This window comes from Heterodontus francisci, chromosome 12 (genome assembly GCF_036365525.1).
Source record: "Heterodontus francisci isolate sHetFra1 chromosome 12, sHetFra1.hap1, whole genome shotgun sequence".
Lineage (NCBI taxonomy): Eukaryota > Metazoa > Chordata > Chondrichthyes > Heterodontiformes > Heterodontidae > Heterodontus > Heterodontus francisci.
In genome coordinates, this window is record NC_090382.1 from 19,280,044 (window position 1) to 19,307,119 (window position 27,076).

The window sequence follows — 27,076 nt, forward strand, 5'->3', positions numbered from 1 at the left end:
ACCAAGGTCTAGGTCATTAATATATATCAGGAAGAGCAAGGGTCCCAACACTGACCCCTGGGGAACTCAACTACAAACCTTCCTCCAGTCTGAAAAACATCCATTAACCATTACTCCCTGTTACCTGTCACTCAACCAATTTTGTATCCATGTTGCTTATAGTGTACTGTATTAAACTGTCTTATTGTATTGTCATATCGTTTGTATACTGCCTCTCTGCTGCCCTCTCTGTTGGGAGGTGTAAATAAAAGTTTCTAACATAGCTGCTCCCAGTTAAGTCATCATGTTAGTTCTAGTCTGAATACACAACTGAAACATGGTGACAAAAGGATAGGATTTTTTTTACATCCCATTCAAGAGATTATAGTCTGAAGAACATTCTGACACACTTTGTGGAACTCCCAAAGTCAACTTTGAGGAATGTTGAGTGATTTGAAAGATTGCTACATGTGTCTCAATTCGTGTTCAGCTACAACTCAGTGAGTACATAATTTTAAAAATATGGCTCTGAAGATGTATTTTAGGACAATGGGGGAATTCACCCCTAACAATGAGGACTGGTGTAATTATGAATTAAGGTTACACATCTGGCTTAAATCGGAGATCAGGATTAATTGAATGTTTTCCTCACCATGATGGGGCCGGGTGATTTTGAGGTTGTGTTTAACCAATATTGTCCATGGGACCCCAGTACTTTGGACTATTCTGAAATGAATGAGATTCTGGACTCATATTATGGATCAACTAAGAATAAAACTGCACTTCAAGTGGCATTTTGTGGAAGGAAGCAACTGCCAAATGAGTTTATTGCAGATTATATTCCTGAGTTAATCTTAGAGACAAATTCGTTGGAGGTCTAAAGAACAGTAAAATCCAGGGCAAGCTTTTTTGTAAAGGCGATAAGCTGATGTGGAAGAAGGCCTGCGATGAGGCTGCAGCCATGGAAATGGCAGCAAGACATAGCTGCAGATTGCAAGGAAGTTTTTTTCCTGAGTAGCAGGAGCTTTCCACCAGATTTCACCAGGAACTAGGCAGCCACGTTCACAGAGTCAGAAATTTAGATGCTATCAAACCATCCAAATGCTCCTATTTCCAGTCAAAATGCTATGCCTGTGGGAAAGTCGGTCATATCCAGACAGCATGCAGGAATAGAGGAAACAGTAATGGTCCAGGTCGCAGAAAAGCTGCAGGTCTCTGCAATGCACGAGGCTGAGGTCATGGTAGAGCAAGGAATTGCTTACCATTCAGACACACAAAGGGTTGTACCAGTACAAAAGGTTACCATTTAGGCTGTCTACTGCTCCCAAGAGCGTCATGTTTCAGGTACTACGTGGGATGAAAGGAGTGTGCTGTTGCTTGAATGATATTTTAATTAGCACTAGGAGCACATTGTAAGGTTGAATGAAGTCCTCGATAAACTTTAAGAGTATGGCATCAAAACTAAAAAGCAAAAGTGCTGCTTCATGGTGCCCACTGTGACATACCTGGGGCACCAAATAGATGGTGAATGTATCCACCCAATGCAGGAGAAGGATGAGGGGATTTTGAAAACAAAGAGACCAAAGAACAAAGAAGAACTTAGAACATTCATAGGAATTGTTGTGTATTATTCTACGTTCATCCTGACTTAGCTAATACATTTGGTCCATTGTATCGACTGCTCAAAGATGCAATAGATTGGGAGTGGTCTGTGGAGTGTCAGAAAGCATTTGAAGAAGTGAAGGAAGTACTGACTAGTGATGCTGTTTTGACCCACTATGATCCCAAGAAACCATTGGTTTTAGTGTGCGATGCCTCACCACAGGGGTTAGGTGTGGTGTTATCTCACATAATGGAAGATGGTGTGGAGAAGTCTATAGCATATACTTTACGTACTTTAACAAAGTTAGAGCAAAATTATTCACAAGTTGAGAAAGAGGCATTAGCAATCATATATGGTGTTACAAAGTTCCATAAATACCTGTACGGTAGAAAGTTCACTTTGTGGACTGACCTTAAGATCATATTTGGTTCAAAGAAGGAAGCACCATCTCTTGTGTGAGCACAGTTTCAGAGATAGGCATTGATTTTGATGCCCCATCAGTACGATATTAAATATCTTAAGCCGGCAGATCATGCAAATGCGGATGTTCTTCCAACATTTCCCATGAAACTGATCCATTTTTAGCCCATGAGTTCCCTATAAATTACTTTACATACACAAATGACATGCCAGTGTCTGCTAGCAAAATTTCTAAAGAAACTCACAAGGATGTACCACTCTGTAAAGTACTCAATTATATCATGAATGGCTGGTCGAAAGAGTGGCATGATGGGAAATTGCAGCAGTCTTTCAAATGTAGAAATGAACTAAGTGGATCATAGAATCATAGAGTCCTAGAGTCATACAGCATAGAAACAGGCCCTTCGGCCCACCGCGTCCATGCCGACCATAATGCCTATCTATACTAATTCCACCTGCCTGCATTAATTCCATATCCCTCTATGCCTTGCTCATTCAAGTACCTGTCCAGATGCCTCTTAAATGTCACTACTGTTCCTGCCTCCACCACCTCCTCTGGCAGCTCATCAGATACCCACTATTCTTTGTGTGAAAAATTTACCCCTTTGATCCCCTTTAAACCTCCTCTCTCTCACCTTAAATCTATGCCCTCTAGTTTTAGTCACCCCTACCATGGGAAACAGACTCTGGCTATCTACCCTATCTATGCCTCTCATAATTTTATATACCTCTATCATGTGTCCTCTCAGCCTCCTTCGCTCCAGGGAAAACAGACCCAGCCTATCCAATCTCTCTTTATAACTCAAGCCCTCCAAACCAGGCAACATCCGAGTGAATCTTTTCTGCACCCTCTCTAGCTTAATCACATCTTTCCTGTAGTGCGGCGACCAGAACTGCACACAGTACTCCAAATGCGGCCTAACCAATGTTATGTACAACTGTAACATGACATCCCAACTCTTGTACTCAATGCCTCGGCCAATGAAGGCAAGCATGCCATACACCTTCTTCACCACCCTGTCTACCTGTGTTGCCACTTTCAGGGAACTATGTACTTGTATAGATCAAGGCTGTCTCCTATGTGGTTTAAGAGACTATTCCACCAAGGTTTAGAAAGAGATTGTTAGAGGAACTTCATCAAGACCACACAGGGATAGTCTGTATGAAAACAGTAGCAAGAAGCTATTTTTGGAATCCAAAGGTAAACAGAGATATTGAAAAGTTGGTGAAAAGTTGTGAAGTGTGTTTCAGAATGAGAAATGATCCAACCAAGGTTCCTTTCATTCCCTGGACAAACACAAGAAAACTGCGGGAATGAGTACATGTCGATTTCTTTGAAGTGGAAGGTAAAGAGTATTTTGTTTTGGTCGCTATCTATAACAAGTGGATAAATGTTGAGTTTATACCCAATACCACAAGTGCCAAAACTATTGAGGTTTTGAGAAGTTGGTTTGCAATTTATGGGTTGCCAGAAATGTCGGTGTCAGATAATGGTCCACAGTTTACGTCAGAAGAGTTTGAAATATTTCTGAGTTAGAATGGAGTCAAACACACTCTGATACCTCTGGATCACCCAGAATCAAATGGTGCTACAGTAGAGGTCTTTGCAGAAGTATTTACTAGGTGGCAAGTTCGGCTGTAACATCCATGCTTCTCCTCGACACAGGCTACACATTTTTCTGTTTTCTTACAGAATAGTCCCACAATCTATAACAGGTTTCTCACATTACAAGTTAGTGTTTGAACACACTCCTAGAACAAGGTTTAGTTTGCTTAAGCCTGACATCAATAGCAAAGTAAGAGAAAAGCAAGACAGAGTGAAGATGAGTCATTATACTCGAGGCATGAAACTTAGAGAGTTCAGTACAGGTCAGAAGTTCATGGTGAAAAACCACTGAGGTGATAAGGAGAAGTATGTGTTTGGAGTTGTTAAAGATTAGGTATTTTCACATATCCAGCGAGGATTGGCGAGAGACTCCGTTAGTGTCATGTCAATCATTTGCTTGAATGAGGAAATCTTACAAAGGGAGAGCATAAGAAACCTCCTAGAGTCCAAGTTCCTACAGTCCCAAGAGAAAGTCTGAAAGTGAAAATCACAAAGAAACTGAAAGTTTGTCAGTATCACACAATCCACTGGTGGAGCAAAGTGAATCAGGATCTTTGATTAAGACTGATCAATCAATTTCACAGTCCCAACCATTAAGTGAGTTGGTGGTCAAAGTCAGAGTTCAGGGTCGACACAGTCGGAGATTTCAGGAGAGAAGAAACCCACAAAGAAAGAGAAAGAAGTCAAATTGGTTAATTGAAAGTATGTAGGAAGGAAGAAGAAATAATTTCTTTATTTATTTTTTGTCAATGATAATATATTTGTTAAGGAAAAACAATTTTTTAACATATAAATTACTCTGGAAATATTGGTTATATGTGTTTTTGTTGTGATTTCAGGAATAACAGGCATACAACACAACCTGTTAAATTTCAGAGTATTATTATTGTATTCTGGGAAATTATGTACAAGTACCATTTTACATTTTCACGTAATTTTTTAAGTGGGGAGGGAATATGGTATACTGTATTAAACTGGATTATTGTTTTGTAATATCTTTTGTATACTGCCTCTCTGCTGCCCTCTCTGTTGGGAGGTGCAAATAAAAGTTTCGAACATATCTGCTCCCAATTAAGACCTCATATTAGTTTTATTCTGAATACACTGCTACTGCCCCTTTCATTCCATGAGCTATAATTTTGCTCACAAGTCTGTTGTGTGGCACGGTATCAAATGGCTTTTGAAAGTCCATGTACACCCCATCAACTGCATTGCCCTCATCAACCCTCTCTGTTGTCTCTTTAAAAAAACTCCAGCAAGTTAGTTAAACATGATTTTGCCTTAGCAAATCTGTGCTGGCTTTCCTTAATTAACCCACATTTTTCCATGTGCCTACAATTTTGTCCTGAATTATTGCTTCTAGAAGTTTCCCCACCACCAAAGTTAAACTGACTGGCCTGTAGTTGCTGGGCTTATCTTTACACCCTTTTTTGAGCAAGGGTGTAACATTTGCAATTTTCCAGTCCTCTGGCACCATCCCTGAGCCTAAGGAAGACTGGAAAATTATGACCAGTGCCTCTGTAATTTCCACTCTCAATTTCCTCAATATCCTTGGATGCATCTCATCTGGTCCTGGTGTTTTATCAACTTTAAGTATAGGCAGCCTATCTAATACCTGAGCAGTGCCAGATAACTCTCTCCATGTGGAAGCTTACACTTTGTACCAAATCCTGTTCACATACCACCCCCTTCTCGCTGGCCTATTTTAAGATTCTCATCCTCATATTCAGGTTCCCCATGGCCTTGTTCCTCCCAATATATGTACTCTCCACCAGCCCTACAATGACAACAACCTATATTTATATAGCGCCTTTAATGTAATAAAATGTCCCAAGACGCTTTATAGGAGCATTTTCAAACAAAGTATGGTACTGAGCCACAAAGGGAGATAAAAGGTCAGATAACCAAAAGCTTGGTCAAAGAGGTAGATTTTAAGGAGTGTCTTTGTTACAACCAGGTGAGAAAGAGGTCTAGGGTTCCCTCTCAGCCTTCACCTGGTCTTACTGTAACAGGGTTTAATTTTAAACACACCGTGTTTTTAGCTCCCCCTTGGTGAATCCTTGTTCACCGCTTTCCAATTATAAGGCAAAGAAACCAGCACAAACAGGCATTCTTAGGTTTAAAGAAGAAAAGTTTAAATTTATTAAACTTAAACTGAAACTCTAATTCAGTTGATGCCTATGGATACACGACATGCCCACACTAGCATGCACATGCAATACACACATGCAAATAGAGACAGAAAAGAGCAGAAGAAAAATAAAGTGGAAAAGTTTGATGCAATATCTGAAGAGTTGTTGTTACGGTTCTTTGAGGTCACTGTAGAGTCCTTGATTGTATGTAGATCTTGCTTTTCTTTGGGGCCCAGTACTCTTCTTAAAGCTTGTTTGCTGCAGGAGACTTTTCTCTCTTGGGGGTTCATGTGTCCAGTGGATTCAGAGGCTTGTGAGAAAGAGATGGGAGCAGACAGGAGAGAGATCTTCTCAGTCCAGGAGCAAACAGCCTTCTGTCCAAACTTTTGTAGAAATTCAAAGAACTCAGGTTGCCCAGCAGGTTAGTCATGTGACTAGTTGGTTTGACCATGTCCACTTGTGTTTTTGGCCATCTTCGCAATCAACCTGGAAAGCGAGCTCCCCCACCTTCAACGTCTTGTGATCAAAAGTCCATTGTGGGCTGAATGTGTCAGGGAATGGCTGCTTTGTCCTTCCAAACACTGTCTGTTAATATGCAAATGTCTTTTCCAGCCATGGCTGATCTGTTTAACAAGTCCTTTCTTCAGTCCAGTAACAGTTTAAAATCAATGTTCATGACAAAATTAATGTGCCTCATTCTTAACAGGTTTTGGGGGCCTTAAAATAGGAAAGTGAAGTGCGGAGGTGGAAAGGTGTAGGAAGAGTATTCCAAAGCTTGGGGCCTAGGCAACTGCAGATGCAGCCACCAATGGTGGAGTGATTAAAATAAGGGATGCACAAGAGGCCAGAATTAGAGGAGAGTAGATATCTCGGAGGGTTGTGGGGCTGGAGGAGATTACAGAGACAGGGAGGGGCGAGGCCATGGGGGGATTTGAAAACAATGATGTGAATTTTAAAACCAAGACGTTGCTTGATTGGGAAACAATGTAGGTCAGCGAACACAGGGGTGATAGGGCAACGGGACTTGCTGCAAGTTAAAACACTAGTAGCAGAGTTTTGGATGACCTCAAGTTTATGGAGAGTAAGATGTGGGAGACCAGGCAGGAGTTGTCAAGTCTCGAGGTAACAAAGTAAAACCTTCAAGATATCTATACTCCTCTAATTCTGGCCTCTTGAGCATCCCAAATTTCCATCACTCCACCATTGGCAGCCGTGCCTTTAGCTGCCTGGGTCTTAAGCTCCAGATTCCCAACAGAAACCTCTCTGCCTCTTTACTTCTCTCACCTCCTTTAAGTTGCCCATTAAAACATACATTTTTGACCAAACATTTGATCACCTTATTACTAGTTCTTTTTGTGGTGCTAAATGTTATCTGATTACATTCCTGTGAAGGGCCTTGGGAAGATTTACTATGTTAAAAGAGTTTCATGAATGCAGATTATTGTTTTACGTTGGAAGGTCATCTGTTCCTTGAGGGCATCACAGGCGAGCCTGGTTTGCAGCCTCACACGACATCCACACACGTGCATCTTCCAGCAGACACAATGGATAGTGATCTGGAGCAGGAACCTGGGCTGTTTGGTTTGTTTTCCTCTTGTCCCCTGGGACACTGGCTCTGACACTGTCGCTACTCTGGCTGAAATCATCTACAACAATATAGAGTGGGGTTTGAAGCTGGACGGGTGAGATGGTAGCCATTCCAGTAATCTGTTTAACCACTAAAACTTATTAAGGGAATTCTCAGAAACCTGATTCTAAACCAAACTTCAAGTCTCTTTGGTTGATTCAACTCTCGGGATTTCCAGAAACTCCAAGAGTTAGACTCTGATCCCAATGGCACAAAACATGCAGTGGGAACAGTTGCTCTCAAATGTATCATATACTGCAAAAATAAAATCTCAGTTCAAGTCAATTCAGCTGATTGACACACATTCCCCTGACACTCCTTACCTTCTCATTTCAACATCAAATTGTATTTTAAAAGTCCCAGTCTTTCTTTAAAATTCCTTCTTGGGATAGCAAGGCTGGCATTTATTACCCCTTCCTAATTGCCCTCGTGAAGGTGGTGGTGAGTCACTGTCATGAACCATTGCAGTCTGTGTAATGGGAGTTCCAGGATTTTGATCCAGCGACGATGAAAATATGGCGATCTATGTTCAAGTCAGGATGGTGTATGACTTGGAAGGGAACTTGGAGGTGTTAGTGTTCCCATGTGCCTGCTGCCCCTCTCCTTCGAGGTGCTGGAGGTCATGAGCTTGGTCGGTGTTGTTGAATAAGCCTTGGCGAGTTGCTGCAGTGCAGATACTACCCACTTCTGCCACGGTGTGCCAGTGATGGATGGACTGCCAATCAAGCGGGTAACTTTGTTAATGGCTATGCTTACCACAAGATCTTCTCATTATTTGACTGAGGGTATTCTTCACTATACAATTCTTGATTCATTTATTGCTAATTTTAGTTTATAACTGTAACCTTAAAATGTTTTCCTTTGTTCATTAATAGTGAGCATAGTTCTGGTGCAATATTCTTCATTCATTCCCTTAGACGTCTCTGAATCAGAAGGTTGTAAATTCATGTGCAGGATTGTTGGAGAGCTGCACTGTTAGAAGTGCTGTCTTCCAAATGAGACATTTAACTGAGGACCTGTCTGCCTCCCTAGGTGGATGGAAACAATCCCACGGTATTATATCAAAGAACAGGGGAGTTCTCCCTAGTGCCCTGGCCAATATTTATCTTTCAACCAATATCTAAAAAGAGTATCTGGTCATTACCACAATGCTGTTTGTGGGAGCTTGCTGTGCACAAATTAGCTGCTGCATTTCCTCCAGTACAACAGTGACTACACTTCAAAAAGTATTTCACTAGTTGTAAAGCACTTTGGGATGTCCTGAGGTTATTTAAGGTGCGATTTGAAATGCAAGCTCATTCTCACTTGAGACAGGTCCCACTGCTACCAATGTCCAATTATAAACCTGAAACCACATCAGTTCTGCACCCTATTGTTATGCAGTGCAAAATGCACAGAATCTTAAAATTAGGGAAAAGTCATTTAGAAGTGAAAACTGGAAGCACTTTTTTCACACAAAGGGTATTAGAACTCTGGAACTCTCAACCCCAAACAGTTGTCTAGCCCTGGAGAGATATCACGAGCGGTACCTCCACAGGATCCAGCAAATTCAGTGGCAGGACAGGCTCTCCAATATCAGTGTCCTCTCTCAGGCCGACCTCCCCAGTATTGAGACACTGGTCATGGTTAGTCAGTTACGTTGGGCGGCCACATCTTCTGCATGCCTGATACAAGACTCCCAAAACAAGATTTCTACTCTGAGCTCCATCATGGCAAGAGGTTACCAGGAGGGCAGAGGAAACATTCCAAGGATGTCCTTAAAGCCTCCCTGAAAAAATGTGACATCTCCACTGATTCATGGGAATCTCTTGTCCGAGATCGCCCAAAATGGAGAAGAAGCATCCGCGAAGGTGCCAGCCAGTTCGAACAACGTTGACCAAGCACAAACAGTGGAAATTCGAGCATCCCATCCACTCGCCTCATCAAACACCACCTGCCCCACCTGTGGCAGTGTGTGTGGATCCAGAATTGGAGCAGTCACCTAAGGACTCACAACCCTGGAGTGGAAGAAAGTCATCCTCGTTCCTGAAGCGGAGTGGGGGGGGACTGCCTAAGAAGAAGAAGAAGAGTATTTACAGGAGAGGAGAACATTAAAGAAACATTTTGAAAGCCTGCATTATCCCACTGACTCTCAGTACCATGAAGCAGGGGCACGGGATGGTTTAAAGCACTGACGTGCATGTGAAGGACAGCTACTGTTGTAATGTAGGGAAATACAGCAGGCAATAATCCCACAAAGTGCAATGAAGCAAGTGACTGGATAATCCATTTAATTTATATCGGTTGAGGGACAAACATTAGCCAGGACACTGGGAAAAACTCTAAAAACAACAATGGCCCAAGTGTCTGAGGTGTTATCTGTCGCAGTTCAAGAGAAAATGTCATCAGCCCACCATTGACTGAAATCCAAGTGACGACTCGAGTCCCATCATCCATCGGAGTTCACTTTAAAGATTAAAAAATCATTTGCAAGACTCACAGCAATGTTTTAAATATGTTCTCGCATTTAATCACTGAGGCAGTATAGTTTGCTTCAAGGGATCTGTATTATACATAGAGATGAAATAAATATTTGCTCATAACATAGCTTTAACTGAAAAAAAAGTCTCTCTTTGATGTGTAGCAGCAATCTGTAGCACTGTCCAGAACAGAGGACAAGATGCAGTCACGTTTCGGAAAAACAAAATTATAGTTTGGTTGCCTTGAGAAGCGCTTTGAGATCCAAGAAGGGTTTCCATTCATTGTATTTCCATGCTTCAGAAGATCAATAGGCAACACGCCAGCTCAACACAAGTCAGACTTGTATATCCGTCAACTTTCTCTGCATAGTTTTCTTTTCTCCTCAGAAAAATGCCAATCTGTAAAGATGGACTGCCAGTTCTATGAGTTTTTTTTTTGTTCCTCTCTTCTCCATTTTTCACTCTTGCATTTTTTATTCCAATTGTATTTTTAAATCGACAGCTTTCCTTTAAATAAGACAGGTTGATTACATTAAAAGGGTTGGAACAAATAAGTACAACTCTTCCCCCCCCACCCCCAACCTGTCACATGATATACAAAAATAGATCTTCCTTCTGTTTCTTATTTTATTAATAATAATGATGCAAAAATAATGCTCTGGAACAGTTCTGGGTCCTCTAACTGGAGTTCAAAGGTCGTATTCGTTTAGTTCTCTTATTAACTGTGGTGAATTTAAACGGTGCCTGGGTCTCTCCCTGAATCTTAGGGTATCGTTTCATGAAATGCACTTCTTGTTGGTTTTGTTGAGTTTTAGGCCCTTTCCTCGGCCTCCCCTTTTTGGTGAAACCCACATACCAGCCGGTATATTTTGCAGACATCAGGGCAGTGTAGTTGTTTTCTAGAACGATCTCTACGAAGACACATTCCTTGCTTCTGCCACTGAGCTGCATGAAATGGGAAAATAAAAGGAAAATATTCGCGGTTAGTTTTCCGCAACATGGATTGTTTCACCCCTCCTCCTACTCCCATCTCCACCTCCCTATTCCCCGCTTCACGGGGCTCAGATCTGGTTTAGAATGCTCGGCAAGAGGTAAGAATGCAGCCAACTGAGCCTGTGTAGTTTTTGAGGGTCCAGAGCACCAGCTAGCAGTAAATTACAAAGGTTCCATTTACAAGAGCCTGGACTTAGTCTGTATCCAGTCTAATGTCAGCTCAACTCTTTATCAGTGCTTTGATTCTGCCCTTGAATATGTCTCTTCCTTGTGAAATTCCAGTCTGTGGTAGCCTCTTGTATAGAAAGCCATCATCTAGAGGTGGGGTGTGGAAGCACTTACTCTAGTTATATCGCTCCACAACACAATGGTTTGGAACACCAAAGCATTAGGCCGGTGCACTCTCTCTCTGTTCAGCTGAGTGGCATCTACTAATGCAATACTTGCTTTCACGTACTCTACCTCCTTTAGAATTTTGAGGAAATTTACATAGAGGATGGGTGCAGACAAAAAGCATTTCATAAAGAGAGACGGTCGATGTGTCAGCATCATGAATAAAGGGCGAAAGAAAAAACCAAGAATAATAGCCTCTGTCAGTCATTTAGGTACCTCCTCATTGGTTAAACTCTGTTCCACATCTTAATCATAGAATGGTTACAGCACAGGAGGAGGCCATTCGGCCCACTGTATCTGTGCCAGCTCTCTACAAGAGCAACTCACCTACTCCCACTCCCCTGCCTTTTCCACATAGGCCTGCAAATTTTTTTATTCAGATAATCATCCAATTCTCTTTTGAAGGCCTCTATTGAATCTGCCTCCACCACACTCTCAGGCAGCGAATTCCAGATCCTAACGTAAAAATGTTTTTCTCCATGTCGCCGTTGCTTCTTTTGCTAATCACCTTAAATCAGTGTCCTCTGCTTCTGGATCTTTCTGCCAATGGGAGCAGTTTCTCCCTATCTGCTCTGAACAGACACCTCATGATTATGAACATCTCAATCATTTTTTTAAAAAATTATTTTCATGGGGTACGGGTGTCGCTGGCCAGGCCAGCATTTGTTGCCCATGCCTAATTGCCCTTGAGAAGGTCATGGTGAGCAGCCTTCTTGATCTGCTGCAGTCCATGTGTGCGGGTACAACCACAGTGCTCTTAGGGAGGGAGTTCCAGTGACAGTGAAGGAACAGCGATTTATTTCCAAGTCAGGATGGTGTGTGGCTTGGAGGGGAATTTGTGGATGGTAGTGTTCCCACGGATCTGCAGCCCTTGTCCTTCTAGGTGGGACAGGCTGCAGGTTTGGAAGGTGCTGTCGAAGGAGGCATGGTGAGTTACTGCAGTACATATAGTATATAGTACATACTGCTGTCACCATGCGTCGGTGGTGAAGGGAGTGAATATTGAAGGTTGTGGATGGGGTGCCGATCACACGGACTGCATTGTCCTGGATGCTCTTGAACTTCCATCACATCTTTACTGAAGTGTGCTGCCCAGAACTGGACATTATACTCCAGTTGAGGCCGAACAAGTATTTTATAAAGATCATTTATACATATTATAACTTCCTTTCTTTTGTGCACTATGCCCTTATTTATAAATCCCAGGATACCATATGCTTTATTAACCACTTTCTCAACCTGCCCTCAATCTTCAATAATTTGTGCACATATATCCCCAGGTACCTCTGTTCCTGCACCCCTTGTAGAATTGTACCTTTTAATTTATATTGCCTCTCCTTGATCTTCCTACCAAAGAGAATTACTTCACACTTCTCGGCATTAAATTTCACCTGCCATTTGTCTGCCCATTCCACCAGCCCATGTCCACTTGCCGTTTATCAGTATCCTCCTCAAAGTTCACAATACTTCCAAATTTTGTGTCATCTGCACATTTTGAAATTGTGCCCTGTACACTCAAGTCCAGGTCATCAATACAGATCAAGAAAAGCAGGGGTCCTAACACCGGATCCTGGGGGGGCCCCACTATATATTTTCCGAAAAACAACAGTTCTGGAAATCAGAAATAAAAACAGAAAGTGCTGGAAATACTCAGCAGGTCTGGCAGCAACTGTGGGGAGAGAAGCAGAGTTAACGATTCAGGTTTGTGACCTTTCATCACAACTGGTAAAGGTTAGAAAAGAATTAGGTTTGAAGCAAGTGAAGGGGGGTGGGGGGAGCATGGTGTTGGTGGGGAAGAGAACAAAGGGGAAGGTGTGTGATAGGGCAGAGGGCAGGAGAGATGATATAACAAGGCTGTCCTGGGAAAAAGGCAAAGAGCGTGTTAATGCTTGTGGAGAAAGACAAAATATTAGTCCAGAGAGAATGTTAATGGCAGAATAATGAGCAGCTCTGACTACATGAAGAACAGGCACATGGTTAAAAAATAAACTAAAATAAAACAATAAAACAAATTTTAAAATATAAAAAAGGCCAGTCATGCTCTGAAGTTATTGAACTCAATGTTCAGTCTGCAAGGCTGCAGAGTTCCTAATCGAAAGATCAGGTGCTGCTCCTTGAGCTTGCGTTGATGTTCTCTGGAACACTGCAGCAGGCCAAAGACAGAAATGTTGACATGAGAGCAGGGGGGAGTGTTGAAATGGCCAACAATCGGAAGCTCGGGGTCATGCTTTCGGACTGAGTGGAGGTGTTCTGCAAAGTGGTCACGCGATCTGCGTTTGGTCTCCCCAATGTACAGGTGACCGCATGGTGAGCAGTGAATGCAGCATACTACATTGAAAGAAATTCAAGTAAATCGCTGCTTCACCTGAAAGGAGTGTTTGGGACCATGGATAGTGAGGAGAGAGGAGGTAAAAGGGCGATTGCAGGGGAAGGTGCCGTGGGAAGGGGACGAGGTGTCAGGGTGATGGAGGAGTGGACCAGGGTGTCGCGGAGGGAATGGTCCTTTCGGAATGCAGACAGGGGAAAGGAGGGGAAGATGTGTTTGGTAGTGGCATCACGCTGGAGGTAGCGGAAATGGCGGATGATTCTTTGGATGTGGAGGCTGGTGGGTGGAAAGTGAGGACAAGGGGAACCTTGTCACGGTTCTGGGAGGGACGGGAAGGGGTGAGGGCAGAAGTGCGGGAAATAGGTCGGACACAGTTGAGGGCCCTGTCAACAACAGTGGGGGGGAATCCTCAGCGGAGGAAAAAGGAAGACATACCAGTTCCGAAGAAGGGTCACTGACCCGAAACGTTAACTCTGCTTCTCTTTCCACAGATGCTGCCAGACCTGCTGAGTGAATCCAGCATTTCTTGTTTTTGTTTCAGAAGCGCTGTTCTGGGAGATTGCATCATCAGAGCAGATGCGTCAGAGATGGAGAAACTGGGAGAATGGAATGGAGTCCTTACAGGAAACAATGTGTGAGGAAGTGTAGTCAAGGTAGCCGTGGGAGTCGATGGGTTTATAATGAATGTTAGTGCTTGCAGACAGAGAAGTCGAGGAAGGGAAGGGAAGTGTCTGAGATGGACCATTTAAAGGTGAGAGAAGGGAGGAAATTAGAAGCAAATTTGATGAAGTTTTCGAATTCGAGGCAGAAGCAGGAAACAGCACCGATACAGTCAACAATGTACTGGAAAAAGAGGTGAGGGAGGGAGCCTGAGTAGGACGGGAACAAGGAATGTTCGACATATCCGACAAAGAGACAGGCATATCTAGGAGTTGTGCAGGTACCCCTAGAAACACTTTTAACTTGAAGGAAGTGAGTGGAGTTGAAGAAGAAGTTGTTCAATGTGAGAACAAGTTCAGCCAGGCGGAGGAGGGTGGTGGTGGGTGGGGACTGGTTGGGCCTCTGCTCAAGGAAGATGCGGAGAGCCCTCAGACTGTCCTGGTGCGGGATGGAGGTGTAGAGAGATTGGATGTCCATAGTGAAGAGGAGGCGGTTAGGGCCAGGAAACTGGAAATTGTCGAAATGACGTAAGGGTCAGAAGAGTAACGGATGTAGGTGGGAAGAGACTGGACCAGGGGAGAAAAGATAGAGTCAAGATAGGAAGAAATAAGTTCAGTGGGGCAGGAGCAGGCTGACACAATGGGTCTGCCAGGACAATCCTGTTTGTGGATTTTGGGAAGGAGGTAGAAGTGGGCTGTCTGGGGTTGTGGGACTGAGGTTGGAAGCTGTAGTGGGAAGATCTCTGGAGGAGATGAGGTCAATGACAGTGGCTTGATGTTCGGTTGTAGGGTCATGATCTGGGGGAGGTAGGAGGAAGTGTCTGAGAGTTGGCACTCTGAAAGGTAGAGGTTGGTACGCCCTCATCAGTATCTTCATCTTCTTTGTCTCTTCCTCCTTCTCTTCCTCATCATTCTCTTCTATGCCTGGTGGTGCATGAACCAAACCATTCCTTCCCCTGCTTTCCATATCCAGTAAAGACCCTTTTTGCATGGTCACATCATTATCGGAGATGTGAGATGCAATGGCAGGGAACTGTCAGTCTGCTCCTATTGGATGTTAACCCAATATTCAGAAACCAGAAATAAAAACAAGAAATGCTGGAATCACTCAGCAGGTCTGGCAGCATCTGTGGAAAGAGAAGCAGAGTTAACGTTTCGGGTCACTGACCCTTCTTCGGAAGAAGAAACGTTAACTCTGCTTCTCTTTCCACAGATGCTGCCAGACCTGCTGAGCGATTCCAGCATTTCTTGTTTTTATTTCAGATTTCCAGCATCCGCAGTATTTTGCTTTTATTCAGAAACCAGAACTTGTATCAGTGTTCACCTGCATAGGGCATTACATTTTTTTTTTTAATTATTTGCTATGAAGAGGCCATTCAGCTCCTCGAACCTGTTGCACCATCCAATTGGATCATACCCTGACCCAATTATGTCAGCTGTGATTCAGCTGGTAGCACTCTAGCCTATGAGTCCGAAGATTGTAGGTTCAAGTCCCACTCCAGGACTTGTACACAAAAATGAAAGCCGATATTCCAGTGCACCACTGAGGGAAGGGTGTTCTGTCAGAAGTGCTGTCTTTTGGATAAGATGTTAAACCGAGGCACTGTTTGCCCTCTCAAGGGGATGTAAAAGATCCCTATTTCGAAGAAGAGAAAGGGAGGTGTCCTGGCTAATAGTTATCCTGCAAACAACTTCACAAAAACAGATTATCTGGTCATTATCACGTAGCTGTTTTTGGGAGATTTCTGTGTGCAAATTGGCTGCCATGTTTCGTACATTACAACAGTGATGACACTTCAAAAGTACTTCATTGGCTGTAAAGGACGTCCTTGCAGTCTTGAAAGAAACCATATAAATGCAAGTCTTTCTTTCTTTTCTGATCTGTATCGCAACTCCCTTTACACAGCTTCACACCATATCACTGGTTACTATTAACCAATATGTTGATGGATATGTTACTGCACTTGTAACCCAGAGGTCGAGACTATTAATCCAGAGAATGTAAACTCAAATTGCAGCTTAAAAATTTGCATTCAGTAATAGAAACCTTGACTAAACAATCAGTAATAGTAACAGTGACCACATTTACAAGCTTCTGGCAATGCTGGAGATTAGAAGGAAAAAGAACAATTCCCATAACCACACAATTGTGGACATGTAGAGTAGACCCCCGGAGAACATAGCTTAGTAACCACTGCTCAACCTAACTCAGGCACCCAGTAAAAACTCAAATGGTTGGTTAACAATATTTAGGGGAGGACATCTGCTGTCTTTAGCCAGTCTGGGTAATATATACTCACAGCACTACAGGGTAAAGATCCAGTGTTACAAATGGAGATCTAGCATTATGGGATGGAGAGGCAGAGTTTAAGGATAGACAACCAGATTTACAGAATGGATACCCAGAATTTCAACATGGAGACCCAGAGTTACAGAGCAGGGATCCAGAGTTACAGAGCAGAGACCCAGAGTTACAGAGCAGGGAGACCCAGAGTTACAGAGCAGGGATCCAGAGTTACAGAGCAGGGATCCAGAGTTACAGAGCAGGGATCCAGAGTTACAGGATGGAGATCCAGAGTTACAGAGCAGAGACCCAGAGTTACAGGATGGAGACCCAGAGTTACAGAGCAGGGATCCAGAGTTACAGAGCAGAGACCCAGAGTTACAGAGCAGAGACCCAGAGTTACAGAACAGGGATCCAGAGTTACAGAGCAGGGATCCAGAGTTACAGAGCAGGGATCCAGAGTTACAGGATGGAGACCCTGAGTTACAGAGCAGAGACGTGTATGCTGTTATTGTCAGTGCAGTGTAGCTAGGGCGTTATTGAGAAAGTCTCAGAGTCTGTATAAGGTCAACTAATAACTTACTATTCACACAACCCTATTTACACTCTCCTGAAGCTTCCATAGCTAACATGCGCCAAGCTGCTACTGTCTTCTTTTCTAGCCCGTTACTCTGCGCCTGTCACATCATCACTCTTACAGTGATAGGGGTTGCTCTCACCGTCTTCAGCATTAACCCTTACATATCCTTACAATACAAGACCCCGAGTTACAGGATGGAGACCCTCAATTTCAATGCAGAAACCCTGAGTCACAGAATGGATATACAGAGTTACAGCATGGAGGCCCAGAGTTACAGAGCAGAGGCCCAGAGTTACAGAGCAGAGGCCCAGAGTTAAGGAGCAGAGGCCCAGAGTTAAGGAGCAGGGATCCAGAGTTAAGGAGCAGAGACCCAGAATTACAGAGCAGAGGCCCAGAGTTACAGAGCAGAGGGCCAGAGTTACAGAGCAGAGGGCCAGAGTTACAGAGCAGAGACCCAGAGTTACAGAGCAGGGATCCAGAGTTACAGGATGGAGACCCAGAGTTACAGAGCGGAAGCCCAGAGTTACACAGCGGAGAACCAGAGTTACAGAGCGGAGATCCAGAGTTACAGAGCCGGGATCCATAGTTACAGAGCAGAGACCCAGAGTTACAGAGCAGAGACCCAGAGTTACAGAGCGGAGAACCAGAGTTACAGAGCGGAGAACCAGAGTTACAGAGCGGAGATCCAGAGTTACAGAGCGGAGATCCAGAGTTACAGAGCGGAGATCCAGAGTTACAGAGAAGAGATCCAGAGTTACAGAGCAGAGATGCAGAGTTACAGAGCGGAAGCCCAGAGTTACAGAGCGGAAGCCCAGAGTTACAGAGCGGAGATCCAGAGTTACAGAGCGGAGGACCAGAGTTACAGAGCGAAGGACCAGAGTTACAGAGAAGAGATCCAGATTTACAGAGCGGAGATCCAGAGTTACAGAGCAGAGATCCAGAGTTACAGAGCAGAGATCCAGAGTTACAGAGCGTAGAACCAGAGTTACAGAGCGGAGGACCAGAGTTACAGAGCGGAGGACCAGAGTTACAGAGAAGAGATCCAGAGTTACAGAGCGGAGATCCAGAGTTACAGAGCAGAGGTCCAGAGTTACAGAGCAGAGATCCAGATTTACAGGATGGAGACCCAGAGTTACAGAGCAGAGATCCAGAGTTACAGAGTGCAGATCCAGAGTTACAGAGCGCAGATCCAGAGTTACAGAGCAGAGACCCAGAGTTACAGAGCAGAGACCCAGAGTTACAGAGCAGAGACCCAGAGTTACAGAGCGGACACCCACAGTTACAGAGCGGACACCCACAGTTACAGGGGGGGGTGACCCAGAGTTACAGAGAAGTGATCCAAAGTTACAGAGCGGAGACCCAGAGGTACAGAGTGGAGAGCCAGAGCTACAGAGCGGAGACCCAGAGTTACAGAGCGGAGAACTAGAGTTATCGAAGTGAGACCTAGAGTTACAGGTTGGAGACCCAGAGTTACAGAGAACCAGAGTTATGGGATGGAGACCCAGAGTTACAGAGCAGAGACTCAGACTTACAGAGCAGAAACCCAGAGTTACAGAGCAGAGACCCAGAGTTATAGACCCGAGACCCAAAGTTGCAGAGTGAAGAGTCAGAGTTTCAGAATGGAGTGTCAGAGTGGTTTAGCTCCCAAATACCTATGATCAAGTCTGAAGCTTTTAATGGACCTGTAATTCTGACTTTGAGAGATGTTTTTAGATGGATGTGAAGCCTATAAATAGCAGTTAAAGAGATGGAGGTAGAGGTCTGTTAAAAGTTCGGTCTGAAATTGTTCAATAGGAACATGCATCTCACTGAGATCTTTAGTTCATTCAGCTCAAGCCCAGAGGCACAGCTGTGGTATGAATGGGACGTTATCAGACAGCACCTGAACGCCAAGGCAGAGAGTGGAATTCGAAGAGAGAAGCCAACTCTACCTGCATAGGCCACACTTACCTTACCCACCAGCTTTCCTTTCTTGTTCATACATAGGTAATGGTCTGTCTCCTTCCCCTTGATCCTGACCTGGCTGCCAAATGTATCGGTTTCCACTAAGAGCTGGGCTTGGAAAGTAAGAAGAGAGAAACATTAAGGACGGCTGAATGTTCACATATCAATAAACCTCCAGCTACAAGAACCTGGGTACAGAAATGCCAGAGACAGCTTCTGAGCTGATAATATAGTCATCCAACTAGTTTCAGAAATAATCAGCAAGGTGGGAATATGAAACACTATAGGCAATCGTAAAATCAGATACAGAGTAAAGCTCCCTCTACACTGTCCCATCAAACACTCCCAGGACAGGTTCAGCACAGGGTTAGATACAGAGTAAAGCTCCCTCTACACTGTCCCCATCAAACACTCCCAGGACAGGTACAGCACAGGGGTTAGATACAGAGTAAAGCTCCCTCTACACTGTCCCCATCAAACACTCCCAGGACAGGTACAGCACAGGGGTTAGATACAGAGTAAAGCTCCCTCTACACTGTCCCATAAAACACTCCCAGGACAGGTACAGCACAAGAGTTAGATACAGAGTAAAGCTCCCTCTACACTGTCCCCATCAAACACTCCCAGGACAGGTACAGCACAGGGGTTAGATACAGAGTAAAGCTCCCTCTATACTGCCCGGTTCTACCTGATCTGAAAATACCTGCAGCTTAGACTGCTCACTTGAAATGGGAAAAGTTAGTCTTGAAACACAGACATCCTCACACTGATAAAACACAACAATCAAAACAATATAAGGAAGTTAGTGTTGGAACCATGAACAGATCTAACAGTAGATGAATCTTGGATGCTTGATTCCTATTATGCAGCCTATACCCGAGGCACATTTAATAGCAGCATGTTGCCTCGAATCCTGAAAAGGCCAACATAAGGTCAATTAAACTAGTCATCTCTCCTCCTCTGACCATCTTTTCCATGCTTTGATAACATTGTCTTTTTCTCGATTTCTCTTTGTCTTCACACTCTGCTTGGCGCAGTCTCTTGCTTTCCCTGACCAGGCACGCGACCCTATTAGTAGGGTTTCCCAGTATATGTTGCAGTGATGTCCTCTCCCTATTAAACCCTGACTCCGCAGTTACCCTTTGCCCTTTGGCACTCTCCAGTGAGTTAATACCACACTACATCTGTTGGTGATTGGATGCTCGTGCTGAATGCAGGAGATTAGGTCAATTTGGCTGCAAATATGAACCATATTCACTGAAATAAATTTATATAGCACCTCATCACATCTCTTGGGACTCTTCCCAAGGGTCTCCAGCTGCAGCAATCTGACGCTGATGTTTGCTCCCAGCCGCTGGCCAGGCTGTCCATTTGGATAGCTACCAGGTGAGACATGGAACTAAAAAACGTGAATGTGCTCCTGCTGTTAAGTTTAGCACGTGTTCTGTATCGCTGATCTTGCAAGGTTCATTGGCCGTTTTTGCCCTCATGTCCCGCCTCCCCGTAAATATCGTGGCCACTATTATTATAACTATAACAGCAGTACAAAAGCATATCAGCAGACTCGCTGTCTCAGAGCAGAACTATACCCACAGATTCACTGTATCAGTGCACAACTAGATCAGCAGATATATCAGCCCCTAAACATCCAGGATTGTACTGGGTCTCCAGGAATTAAAGACTCCTGTTTGTTGTTGTGAGAAACCCCAGAGGTATAGCATAAAGGCTTTGAGAAAATTGTTTCTTCTTTCATTTTCTTTGAACGCTTTCATTTATTAGTTATAAAAATATTCAGATTGTCTTGACAGCACAATTGGAGATGGAAGATCATGTGATGAAACCTCTGTGCGTGGAGTTGGCAGCCTTAGTTCAACTATACCAGGAGATTGTCAGTGTACATGTAAACCAGCAGACTCACTCAGTGTACATGTAAACCAGCAGACTCACTCAGTGTACATGTAAACCAGCAGACTCACTCCGTGTACATGTAAACCAGCAGACTCACTCAGTGTACATGTAAACCAGCAGACTCACTCCATTACATGTATACCAGCAGACTCACTCAGTGTACATGTATACCAGCAGACTCAGTGTACATGTAAACCAGCAGACTTACTCAGTGTACATGTATACCAGCAGACTCACTGCATCGTTGTATTTGTATACTAGCAGATTCACTTGTATCAGTGTACATAAATAGCCTCAGGGGCCCAGGGTTAGGAAGGAGTAAAGAAATTGAACTTAGATTCCTGCTCTTGATTACAATTAAATGGCTTCTGTGCAGGTATTGTGTGTTGACAGTGTGAGGCTCAGCTGTGTTGCCCCAATGGTCAAATAACCTGCTGACATGGGCTGTCTAGGCTCACAAAATAAAAATGGTAATTCGAGTGAGAGAGTCAGAAAATGTATTGTTTTAAAATGACAGAAACATGTACCAGATATCCTTCTGTTGTGACAATGGTGCTGTACATCAGTTAGCCTGTCTCTTTAAGGATTTAAAGCAAAGATTTGGAGCCTGAGGTCAACCAGAGACTAATTGTTGTAAATCCTTTGGCCAATCAGAGTCGAACTGCTGCTGGTAAGGGAGGTTTGCAGATTGATTGGCACCTCTAGCTCCAGAACAAGACCAACCAATATGAAATGAGTGTTTTTTTTAATCCCTTTTTAAAATTACATTTGAAGCTCTGAGGTATGATGTTTGCAAGCAGGGGACCTTTTCTGAAACACTGATAGTTATCTAAGTCTTGCATCTAATGCACATTTCCTGTTGGTCATGCATCACTTCTTGTGTCATAATATAGTGTTGACTAGGAGCTGCCACTAAATTGGCTGCAATATCATTATTTACCTTGCAAGTCTCCCAACAGCAGGTGGAGCAATGGGACCACTACAATCTGCATTCCAAGCGAGTCCTGCCACTCATCTCAAAATGTTTTCCAATGTTTTAAATCTTCTAAAAATTAACCAAGTTATTCATTTTGATAATTTTGAAAAAATAATCTAAAATTTAGCCTCCCCCAAAATAATTAATTAATTTAATTAAATCCTTCCTTGTGGGCCACTGAAATTTTCAAACAAGCTTCATAATTCCTAAATAAATGAGTCAAATAAAACTAGGTCTGCAAATCAATTAACTAATGAAATTGGACTTTGAGAAATAAACAGGCGAGAGGATTTTAATTAATTTAATTGCATGCAACTGAATTTAAAAGAAAATTGGAACTTTCGCCTTTGGTCTCCTCTCAATCCCCCTTCATCAGTGCTGTATTTTCCCTGGTCTTCTCTACACATTCCTCCTTTCCACTCTTTGATAATTAATTCATAATTTGATGAGTTTTCTACTAGGGGGTTATGCTACAGGATGAATGACTGAGGTTACTGGTTCAAATCCCACAATGGCAAATTATTAAATTTAATTCAATAAATATGGTAATTTGTGGACAGGCACCAGGTAAATTGACCATAAAATAGCCAACTCAACAGTTTCATTATCACTTTATTTCCAGATTTTTCAAACTGAATTTAAACTTTCGATTTTCCATGGTGAGATTTGTACTCACAATCTCTGGTTTAATATTGTCATGCAGGCCCCCACCTGCCAAGAATGAGGCACATTAATTTCACCACGTAGACATTAAATTTCAAATTGTTGCTGGGGAGAAAAGAAGGCCTGATACAAGAGGTTGCCAGGCCCCTGGCTGGAAAGACATTTTTGCATATTAACAGACAATGTTTATAGACAAAGGACCATTCTCTGACCCACCCAATACACAAAGCCAGAAGTGGTTATACCAGTCACGTGACTACCCTGCTGGCCAGCTTGGGGAGTTTTCAATTAAAGGGACAGTGCTTGAACTGGCAGAAAGCTGTTTACTCCCGGATTGAAAAGACCTCCCCTGGCTGGCTCGCCACAGCCTCTCCTCTCTGCTCCCATCTCTTTCTCACAAGCTTCTGAATCCACTGAAGATACATCAACCCCAAGAGAATAAAATATTCTACAGACAAGAAGGTTTAGGAAGAATACTGGGCCCCAATGAAAAGCAAGCTCTACGTACAATCGAGGACTCGACAGTGAGCTCGAAGAACTGTAACAATTCTTCAGATATTGCCTCAAACTTTTCCACTTTATTTCTTCTGCTCTTTTCTGTCTCTGTTTGCATGTGTGGATCGCGTATGCATGTTAGCGTGGGCACGTCGTGTATCTGTAGGTGTTAACCGAATTAAAGTTTCAGTTTAATAAAATTTCAGTTTTCTTCTTTAAACCTAAGAAAGCCTGGTTGTGCTGGTTTCTTTGCCTTATAATTGGACAACAGTGAACAAGGATTCACCAAGGGGGAGCTAAAAACACAGTTACAGTAAGACCAGGTGAAGGTTGAAAGGGAACCCTAGACCTCTTTTTCACCCAGTCAAAACAATATTAACACTGTAATGTCTTCACTGACCTACATTGGCTTCCAGTCCAGCAACACCTTGAATTTAGAATTGCTGTATTGTGTTCAAATCCCTCCATGGTCTTGCTCATCCCTATCTCTGTCACCTCTGCTAATCTTACAACTTTCTGAAATCTCTGTGCCTCTCCAATTCTGGCCTCCTCGACTTTACACACTCCACCATTGGTGGATGGTCTTTCAGCTGCCTTGCCCCTTAGCTCTGGAATTCTGTCCCTACACCTCTCTCTTCTTCATTAAGTCACTTAGTAAAACCTGCCTCTTTGACCAAGCTTTTGGTCACCTGATTTAATATCACCTTGCGTGGCTCTATGTCAAATTTTGTTTGATAATGCTCCTGTGAAGTGCCTTGGGATGTCAAAGGTGCTACGTAAAGGCTGCTGTTATTATATCCTGCTACTTTGATTCTCCTCCCATGGCACAGTCAATTCATACCACTGGGACCTAACTTATTCATAAAATAGTGAAGAGCTTAATTTCCATCCTCACAGAAGCACAGGGCTTATTCTTAGAGAAGGATGGTTGGAACTAGGAGTGAGCAGCTTTTATTCAACAACATGAGCTGATTAGAGCCCACAGCTCTGATGATCTTTTGCTCTTACAAGTACTGCCTTTTCACACACTGTGGATGGGTTTGTTCATCAGCAGACCCATGGCAAGATTCCAATTTCTGCAGCTGACTGCAGCCAGGGTGACAGAAGCAGCTTTGCATTCCACCTCCATGTCCTGGGGTTAAGTGGTAAGGAAAAGACCAAATGGAATCCTCATACCTGACAGGCATCTGGTAACTACCATGGCACAAGAGGCGAGAATAGAATTAGGCTCCACTATGATGTTCACTGTAGACTGTGCAAGACACTGAAATGCAGCCAGTGACAGGGAAATGAATCCTAGTATAATCAGTGACTTCAGGAGAGCATCATGGAAGATTGTAACAAATAAATTGGGTCTAAAACTTTCAGAATTGGAGGGGGGGGGGGGGTGAGGTCAAAGGTTCTTTTGAAGGAATGTTATATTATTTTTATCAAAAGGTTGAGAAGTCACAAAAAATTACAGTGGCTCACTTTCAATTGCATGAAAAATACTAAATCATCATGCAAAACAATGATAAACGATAACATCACTCAAGGAAAATGTATGAATGTAACATTTCCAAACAGCACCCAAAACTGTTACATGGATTACCGTAGAATTTATCACACACAATTGTAATATTGTCATAACGCTGGTCTATATCACTCACTGGTATATAGATTATACCAGGATTTTTAACTGTGTGCTGGTACACAGATTATGTTGGGATTTATCACACACAGTTCCATTGTACATCTGGGAAACAGTGATTACATTATCATTGGGTTTAAAGTAGTTGGGGAAAAGGGCAAGGGAAAACCAAACATGAAAATACTCAACTAGAAGAGAACTAATTTTAGTGAGTTGAAAGGGGATCTGGCCAGGTGGATTGGAATCAAGGATTAGCAGGTAAAATAATAATGGAGGAATGACTGGCCTTCAAAGAGGAGATAGCTTGAATACAGATTGGATACATTTCCATGCGTGAAATCGGAATGGCATCCAAAACTAGGACTTCCTGGATGACAAAAAAATATAGAGATTAAAATGGAAGAGAGAAAGGAAGTTGATGATAAATGTCAGTTTTATAATTGAGTGGAGAACCAAGCTGAATACAAGTACAAAGAAGAACTAAAAAAGGATGTAACAGTGGTAAAGAGATTATACGAGGTTAATATAAAGTGGAACCCAAAAGACTTCTGTAAACATATAGTCAAAAAGGATAGTCAAAGGAAGGCTGGGGCCAATTACAGAGCAAAAATTAGATTCTCTTGTGGAGGCATGACTGAGGTACTGAAAAGGTTGGCCACACTCAAAGTCAAAAGGTCAGCCGGTCCAGACTTAATAAACTATCTCTCACAGCTCTTTTATATACATTACATTGGATTGTCTCACACACTGTTCTGTTATTTGCATTAGAAGGGAATATATCACAAACAGTTATGTTACATATATGACACTAAGATATATCACTCACTGTCCTATCAAAAAGATTACATCAGGATATATCAAACACAGTTCTGTCACATATATTAGTCTGGGGTATATCACTCACAATTTTGTTATGTAGGTTACACTGGGATATAACACTCAACAGTTCTGTGATATAGATTCCACTTATATACATTGTGCCAGGATATAACACACACATGGTTTCGTTATATAGATTTCACCAGGATATCACACTCAGTATTCTATGGATTACACTGGGATATATTTCTAAGTATCTGGGATATACTTCTGTTATACAGATTGCACTGAGATATATCACATACAGTTGTTTCATAGATTGCACTGGGACATATCACTCACAGCTCTGTTATGTACATTACACTAAGACATCTTCTCACAGATTCGTTATACAGATTAGAATGGGATACATCACTCCTGCTTCTATTATATAGATTATAGAGATATATCATACACAGTTCTATTATATAGATTACACTGGGATATATTATATATTGTTCTTTTATATGCATTACACTGATATATCAAACTTTGTTCTGTTATATAGATTACAATGGGATAAAGCCCACACTGCTTTGTTTTATATATAGCTGGAATATCTCACACTCAATTCTGTTAAATGATATAGCTAACAGTGTGATATATCAAACATTTTTCTGTTATATACATTCCACTGGGATATCTCACACACAGTTCTGTTACATAGCTTACATTGTGATATATCATACAGAGTTCAGTTATATAGATTGCACTTGGATATATCACACATAGCTTTGTTATATATATTACATACTGAAACATCGTACAAAGCTCTTATGTAGATTACAGTGGGAAAAATCACACCGTTCTTTTATATAGATTACACACCAATATATCATATAGAGCTCTGTTATCTAGATTAGAAATGGGATATATCTCACACATTTTCTGGTATGGATTACAACAGGATGTATCACACTGCTCTGTTATATAGACTATACCAGAATATATCACATACAGTTCTCTTACATGGAATACACTGAGCTATATCACCCAATTTTCTGTTATATCAATTACAGTGGGATATAATATTTGTAGCTCTGTTATAGAGATTACACTGAGATATATCACACACAGTTCTATTATATATTGTAAGAAAAGCATTTTTACAGGCTTTCTAAAGCTTGTGTCTATTGTTAACATCAGTAATCCTTCAGCTAAAAGATTATCTAAACCTTGGTTAGATCATGAACCCTTGATAAATATTACTTAATAAAATACCCAAGGGGTACCTTTAATCCCTAAAAATGGGTGGGTTGGGCTCGGGTTAGATTTTAAAATTTTAGATATCTTAAACCTGACCCTAACCCATGTGCTTCAAGTTTAACAGAGGTAGGACAAGGCTTGGAAAGTCTGCCTCTGTCAATATTAGAACCCCTGTCTCCATTCTTATCTCATGTTTATAGGATGGTCTAAGGGAGGCCTGTGGTCTCAGGCATTGTATGTTACCTGGAACAAAGGAGTAAAACAAGTGACAACTAACTTAGAGACAAAGAAAATGATTGGTGTGAGGCCACCAGTGTGTACCTTGCCCACCAGGA

The 27,076-nt window shown here is 42.5% G+C and overlaps 1 protein-coding gene across 1 annotated transcript in view; it reads right to left on the reverse strand.

Moving 5' to 3' along the window:
• Positions 1 to 10,504: 10,504 nt before the first annotated feature.
• The window catches only part of LOC137375551 (fibroblast growth factor 18-like), a 101,720-nt gene continuing 85,148 nt past the window's right edge, over positions 10,505 to 27,076 (reverse strand). The window contains exons 4-5 of the mRNA XM_068042896.1: positions 19,012 to 19,118; positions 10,505 to 10,771 (exon numbers count right to left, since the gene is read on the reverse strand). Coding sequence (XP_067898997.1) covers positions 10,505 to 10,771; positions 19,012 to 19,118 — 374 coding nt within the window. The remainder of the gene's footprint in view (positions 10,772 to 19,011; positions 19,119 to 27,076) is intronic.